Raw genomic sequence first — 7,500 nt, forward strand, 5'->3', positions numbered from 1 at the left:
AGAAGGTGGCGTACACCTGGAGGTCTAGCTTCTTGTAGTTGGGCTTCTTCAACATGAGAAATACGTCCCGAGCTGCAGGAGAGACGAGAAGATCCTCATGAGAAAAAGGACGGCCCGAAAACAAATACTCAGAATAATCCACTGAGCATCACTCACCAGCTAACGCGTAGATTCCTTTAGAACAATCCTGGCTCTTTCCGGAAAAATCTCCACCCATAGTCTGAAACACAAACACATGAGGTGAGGGGCTTGTATACCCCCAGTTCTGCGTGTGTAGAGGAAGCTGTGAGCCCAGGTCCTCTGGTGAAATGTGGAACCCCTTCTTTCCTTTCAAAGCGGGCAGGGAAGTGTCAGTCCGGGCGGAGGGGGAGTGTGTGTGACTCACGTGTGTTTTGCCACTGCCCGTCTGTCCGTAGGCGAAGCAGGTGGCCATGCCCCTCTCAAAGATGGTCTCCACCAGAGGCCTGGCCGTGAACCTGCAGGGGAACACACACCACCGCATCTGAGTTTGACTGTGTGTGTGTGTGTGTGTGTGTGTGTGTGTAGACATTTGCAAATAACTAGCAGAGCACAGTTATACAAACTAGACCTTTAACAATTATTACATAATCGCCAAACCGCAATTTTGTGACATAATCGCAATTATTTTTTTGACCCGTGATTATGCTTTTTTTTTTTATTGCTAATGTTTAGACCGAGCACTAACAGTGTACAATTTCATAATGGTTGCACTTCCAGACAGTGGCTGTTGTGTATGATGTGTGTGTTCTAGAAGCATGATGTGTGTGTTCTAGAAGCATGATGTGTGTGTTCTAGAAGCATGATGTGTGTGTTCTAGAAGCATGATGTGTGTGTTCTAGAAGCATGATGTGTGTGTTCTAGAAGCATGATGTGTGTGTTCTAGAAGCATGATGTGTGTGTTCTAGAAGCATGATGTGTGTGTTCTAGAAGCATGATGTGTGTGTTCTAGAAGCATGATGTGTGTGTTCTAGAAGCATGATGTGTGTGTTCTAGAAGCATGATGTGTGTGTTCTAGAAGCATGATGTGTGTGTTCTAGAAGCATGATGTGTGTGTTCTAGAAGCATGATGTGTGTGTTCTAGAAGCATGATGTGTGTGTTCTAGAAGCATGATGTGTGTGTTCTAGAAGCATGATGTGTGTGTTCTAGAAGCATGATGTGTGTTCTAGAAGCATGATGTGTGTGTTCTAGAAGCATGATGTGTGTGTTCTAGAAGCATGATGTGTGTGTTCTAGAAGCATGATGTGTGTGTTCTAGAAGCATGATGTGTGTGTTCTAGAAGCATGATGTGTGTGTTCTAGAAGCATGATGTGTGTGTTCTAGAAGCATGATGTGTGTGTTCTAGAAGCATGATGTGTGTGTTCTAGAAGCATGATGTGTGTGTTCTAGAAGCATGATGTGTGTGTTCTAGAAGCATGATGTGTGTGTTCTAGAAGCATGATGTGTGTGTTCTAGAAGCATGATGTGTGTGTTCTAGAAGCATGATGTGTGTGTTCTAGAAGCATGATGTGTGTGTTCTAGAAGCATGATGTGTGTGTTCTAGAAGCATGATGTGTGTGTTCTAGAAGCATGATGTGTGTGTTCTAGAAGCAAGATAGTTCACTAACGAAGTACCTAAACCAAACCAGAGACTCTGGTCTGGGAGCTGGGACTCAACCCTCCTCTCTGCTCAGGTTATAGATCTCTCTCCCTCTCCCCCTCTCTCCCTCTCTCCCTCTCTCCTCAGGTGCTCAGGTGCTCGCTCACTCAAATGATTGGCCTTTGTTGAGGTGTTAAAAAAACACATCAGTAGCAAGAATAGGCCTGCTGTAGTTCCCCTGTATGTTTTTAACATATAAAACGCCACAGCTCAAGAACCCTTCTGGTACCTAGAACCCTCCCACCAGGGCCTGCTTTGCAATCGCACCCCCCTAAAAAAAGAAAAAAATCACTAAAAGTCACGCAGGTGCATAAGGTCCTCTACTCAACGTACAAAGAAAAAACTCTTTCTTTTGTGACAATTATGTTATTAATCGCTATTATTTCTGAGACAATTAATCGTCTAGCAACATTTGTAATCGTTCCAGCCCTAATACAAACCCTGGTTTATGTGAGTGCCTCAACTAATACAATGGTAGTAAAATCTAAACCATCAAGGTACCACAAATAACTGTACTTGGCACAAGATCATCAAAACATAGGGATTGGTTGTCCCACAGCCATCAGGGGCTGTCCTCTGACCTGTACACCATCTCGTTGGTGGTGCTGTCGTCGAAGGCGTAGTCGAAGCGGAAGGTCTGGTTCTCCAGGTAGCGCGTCAGGTCCACCTTCTGCTTGGGTTCGTGGACCATCACCACGTCCTTGCTGGGGATGGTGATCACATCCAGGTCCTTCACAGTCAGCTCTGAAGCACAGACAAGCGGGAACGGGAACGGGAACACGAACACGAACACGAACACACACACACACACACACACACACACACGAACACACACACACACACACACACACACACACACACACACACACACACACACACACACACACACACACACACACACACACACACACACACACACACACACACACACACACACACACACACACACACACAGATCAGCGAGGTGCTCATCCTCAGATGACCCCTCATCTCATTCCATCGTCCTGTCAGGAATGTGACTCAACCCTTTGCAGTCAAATCTTCGCAACTACAATAAAACTAGGGGTGGGACAATTTGCATATTTTCCTTTCCGGTATAACAGCAATATTTCTTCCGGTTAACCGGTTACCGTTGAGCAATTAGCGTTAATTAATGAGACTAAAATAGGCCTAACGTTACCTGGGTTTTGATACAGGCAACTTTGCAAAAAGCATGCGAGGTGCACTTATAGAAATTCCTACCATCAATGATAATAATGTGACAAAAACACCACGATGAAGAGAGAAACACGCTGAAAAAACACGAGAAAAAGCGCTGCTGTAGCACCAAAGCTGTAGGCTACAGATACAAAAACGGACACGGAGACACGGAGCCTGCATTGTGCATTCAGAAAATTAGAGCCCCTATATCAGAAGTTGTCGGCTCGAAAAAATCACAGACACAAGTCTGATTCAATCTCTAAAATAAAACACTATAGGCCTATAGGCCAACTCGCTCAAACAATCTGCACTTGATCCCGTCGCCTATCCTTACGCATATGAGCTCTGTCAAAACCAACAACCAACTACTCTGGATATGACAAAACAATAAACATTTGTCAGGAATCAGGATCAGATGAATATATTGGGTTTAGTGTAAGATGAAGCTGTAGACTTCTTCACTCGTCCCTATTCCCTAGCGAGCCTTCATGAAACAAAAGACAAGACGGAATAAAACAGCATTATTATAACGAACGAAGAACAACGTCTGAACGCGATCACATAGTCACTTGCATTACGTCCATAGAAACGGACTCGACAGATTAATTTAATTTAATAATTAGAGGCTGGTTAGCGGTATTTTTTTTTATTATACATGATTTAAATTGCAAAAAAAGAAAATAACGAATCCAGGTTAGTGATTTTTAGTAACTGGTAAGGCATTTGAAAGCTCTCTAATCCGGTTAACCGGATTACCGGTTAACCCCTCCCACCACTAAGTAAAACTGCGGCAAAAGTCGGGGCTGTAAATCAAAATCTATTACTATATTACTATTACTCTATTAATATACTATTTATATGGCGCATTTCAAACACAGAGGGAACACAATGTGCCTGTAGCAGTCAGGAGGTCATCAGGCCGAATCTCAAACAGTCGGTTCTCTGAAAAATGAAAAATCATTTGAATCTAGTCAGTTTTTCCATGTTAAAGCAGACTTTACCTTTCTTGTTGAGCGGACGTTTCCTCACACACACGCATATTCTGTGCTCTTCGATCTGACGTGGAGAAAGGAAAACCCAAAGTTACGGTCAGGCAGACGGGGCGGGGCTAGGAGCGTGACGGACGGCCGGGGCGTCCACTCACCAGGTCTGCTGCCGTCAGAGGCCGGTAGTCTAGACTGGCACGGAACTCTCGGATCATGTACAAGATCTCGTAGTTGGGGACGGTGGTGTCCACCTCCTACGGGCAGAAGAGACACAAACACAGGTCACCGATCCGACTGATGTAGAGATCGCCTGGCTGAGGAGACGCCGGTCCTGTACCTGTGCTCTGAGAGAGGGATGAGGCCGTTCTGTACCTGTGCTCTGAGAGAGGGATGAGGCCGTTCTGTACCTGTGCTCCGAGGAGAGAGGGATGAGGCCGTTCTGTACCTGTGCTCCGAGGAGAGAGGGATGAGGCCGTTCTGTACCTGTGCTCTGAGAGAGGGATGAGGCCGTTCTGTACCTGTGCTCCGAGGAGAGAGGGATGAGGCCGTTCTGTACCTGTGCTCCGAGGAGAGAGGGATGAGGCCGTTCTGTACCTGTGCTCTGAGAGAGGGATGAGGCCGTTCTGTACCTGTGCTCCGAGGAGAGAGGGATGAGGCCGTTCTGTACCTGTGCTCTGAGAGAGGGATGAGGCCGCTCTGTACCTGTGCTCTGAGGAGAGAGGGATGAGGCCGTTCTGTACCTGTGCTCTCTTCTCTCTCAGCTCCTGCTGCTGTAGCCGCCGTCTCTCTCTCTTCTCCTGCAGCTTCTCCACTTCCTTCACACAGTTGGACTTCCTCCTCGCTGCTGGGGAGGAGACGGGGGGACGGTCACCAGACGGCCTCACTCTGAGAGGAGCCCCGCCCCCTCTCTAGCCCCGCCCCCTCTCTATCCTTTGGTTTCCAGTTTCGGTTCTCTCAGGTCTTCCGCTCTCTATCCTCTTGTTGTTTCTCCCTCCCTCTCCGTCTCTCTCTCCCTCCCTCCCTCTCTGTCTCTCTCCCTCTCTCCCTCCCTCCCTCTCTCTCTCCCTCCCTCCCTCTCTGTCTCTCTCCCTCCCTCTCTGTCTCTCTCCCTCCCTCTCTGTCTCTCTCCCTCCCTCTCTCTCTCTCTCCCTCCCTCTCTGTCTCTCTCCCTCCCTCTCCGTCTCTCTCTCCCTCCCTCTCTGTCCCTCTCTCGGTCTACCTCTCTCTTTCTCTCTCTCTGTGGTGGCTATAGGGCACTGAGCCTGTCACACAAGGGAGCAGCTCTATCCAGGTTGCCTGCAGGGCAGGTTGGTCACGGGAGAGCTGGCACCTCCTTCCTCCCGCTACAGAGCACAGAGCGTGACCCCCTGCGTCTGTCAAAAGGCCCTTTGTGTTTGACTTGAACCATCGACTGCTTCCACCAAACTACTACTTTGAATGGTAGGGGGACTAAATGGCCACTAAATTGGCACTAGCGTGGCTACTGACTAGGGAATGTGGTGATGCGACGGAGAATCAGTGACTGAAGGCACAGAACTTTCACAATGTTTTGTTTCAAAACATCAGAGGAACCCCGATGATTCATTTGAGTTTGAAGCCCAGGTCATCATTGCCGAAAAACCCATACTAGATCAATAGAGGAAGAGAACCACAGCGCGTCAGAAGTCCATAGCATGAAACCCCAGAGACAGTCCAGACCAGAGCAGTCCAGACCAGAGCAGTCCAGACCAGAGCAGTCCAGACCAGAGCAGCCTCCCCCACACTCTCTCCATCCAGAGAGCCCAGCGGAGGGCCAGCGGGGATGGTCTACTGCCCCTCCCTGGCTCCTGGGTTGAGGAATTACTAATACGCTGTAATGTGGGGGAGGCGGGCCAGGTCAGAATTGGGTCAGAATCAGGTCAGGTTCGGGTGAGAATCAGGTCAGAACCTGAGGAAGAGGCACAGCTACCGAGACAGAACTAGCTGCTCTGATTCTGTCGGGGGGGGGGGGGCGGGGGGGTGATCGATCTCCCTCGCCCCTTCAAAATGCAGAGAGAACCGCTCTGATGGAGAGAGGAATGCTATGAACGAAGCTACTGTTTCTGCCAGGGCCTACCGAGGGAGAACTCCAGCACCCTGTGAGTGGGTGTGTGTGAGCGCGAGTTGGTGTGTGTGTGTTTATGTGTGAGCATGGGTTGGTGTGTGGTGTGTGTGTGTACGTGGTTGTGTGTGAGTGTTTGCGTGTGACTCAGCGGAATTCACAGGGGGAGCAGACAGTGCAGGCGGGCTGACAGACAGTAGGGCTTTCTGTCCCCCCCCCCCCCCTCTCCCCCCCTACACACACACACAGCTTCTGAGACTAACGGAGGCTTTAAGAGGAGAGCGTAATCAGAAGGCCAGCGGCTGCTAATCACAGAAAACCTCGGGGGGTTGGAGGGGGTGGGATACCTACAGTTCTGTCCAAACTCCTTCCTGGATAGCTGATGCATGGACACCCCTGCGATCAACACACGATCAACAACAACATCAGGGTTTGAAAGGCTATCGGTGCGATTCGTCCGCTTCCTAAGACGGAAACATCCCCGGAGACGCGGAGCGACGGTACCGAGCGAGGCAACACGCATCCGGAACCAGAACCAGGGTCGGCTTCGCGCTCGACTCTATCTGCGGCGCCGCGAGCACTGCTGACCATTGAGACGTTCCCTATCGTTCAGAGGTGTGGTGGGGGGTGTGACTGCAGTACCGTTCTGGAGCTGCTGCTGCGTCTGGGCCGAGGCGGGCTGGGCCAGCTGCTGGACCGGGGGGGGCGGGGGCGGCGCCGGCTCTGGCTGCTGGGCTGGCCTGGCACGGGTCGACCCCACTGGGGAAACGGAACAGCAGGACAACTCAGCACGGGTCAGACACCCAGGTGAGGACGGCACACTGACCATTACTGTTCAAAATTCTCAGAAGCTTGTGTACCCAGACGTATAACAAATACACCTACTTTGAACTTGACAGAATCATATTCCAGAACCCACCTCTGTTATCCCTGGACGGTGTGTCATTCTTCGGGGGCGCTATTGTCCGTCGGTTCTGCAACAGATGACGAAAGACAGACTTGATTATGGTGGGATCAGTAAAAGGTGCCCGGCCTTTCTGGACCTGAAGAGAGAGCATGTGAACCCAGCTGGTCAGAACCAGAGTTCCCAGAGCAGAAGTCCCCTCGGACTCAAACGATTGCAGAACAAAGGGACACAAAGAAAGCCTGAGAATCAGTTCCAGCTCATCACTGGAAACGCCTTAGTCCCGGAGAGTGGCGCTCTGTCCGTTAGCATCTGTGAAGCTGAAGCTGCTTCAACACACTTGGACTTGCTGCCGTCATAATGGTGGTCATCCATTAAACACAAAGCAACCCGCTGTCCATCAGTGAGGACATCTTCCTTTAGTTCTTGTGGCCCCTGGGCTCGTCGCTGGCTCAGCAGCGTGCGGTTCAGGTGTGTCGGTTTGGAGCAGGGCGGTTAAGGTGTGTCGGTTTGGAGCAGGGCGGTTAAGGTGTGTCGGTTTGGAGCAGGGCGGTTAAGGTGTGTCGGTTTGGAGCAGGGCGGTTAAGGTGTGTCGGTTTGGAGCAGGGCGGTTAAGGTGTGTCGGTTTGGAGCAGGGCGGTTAAGGTGCGTCGGTTTGGAGCAGGGCGGTTA

At 50.2% G+C, this 7,500-nt stretch overlaps 1 protein-coding gene across 1 annotated transcript in view; it reads right to left on the reverse strand.

The window, feature by feature from the left end:
* The window catches only part of LOC311324599 (kinesin-like protein KIF2A), a gene marked incomplete at its 3' end in the record, with an annotated part of 27,995 nt that overhangs the window by 11,349 nt on the left and 9,146 nt on the right, over positions 1–7,500 (reverse strand). The window contains exons 4-12 of the mRNA XM_084457090.1: positions 6,844–6,898; positions 6,567–6,683; positions 4,585–4,685; positions 4,003–4,098; positions 3,860–3,914; positions 2,240–2,402; positions 386–476; positions 157–220; positions 1–72 (exon numbers count right to left, since the gene is read on the reverse strand). The exon at positions 1–72 is cut by the window's left edge and continues 20 nt beyond it. Coding sequence (XP_084313216.1) covers positions 1–72; positions 157–220; positions 386–476; positions 2,240–2,402; positions 3,860–3,914; positions 4,003–4,098; positions 4,585–4,685; positions 6,567–6,683; positions 6,844–6,898 — 814 coding nt within the window. The remainder of the gene's footprint in view (positions 73–156; positions 221–385; positions 477–2,239; positions 2,403–3,859; positions 3,915–4,002; positions 4,099–4,584; positions 4,686–6,566; positions 6,684–6,843; positions 6,899–7,500) is intronic.

The sequence above is a fragment of the Borostomias antarcticus genome, assembly GCF_949987555.1.
Source record: "Borostomias antarcticus genome assembly, chromosome: 23".
NCBI classification, from domain to species: Eukaryota; Metazoa; Chordata; class Actinopteri; order Stomiiformes; family Stomiidae; genus Borostomias; species Borostomias antarcticus.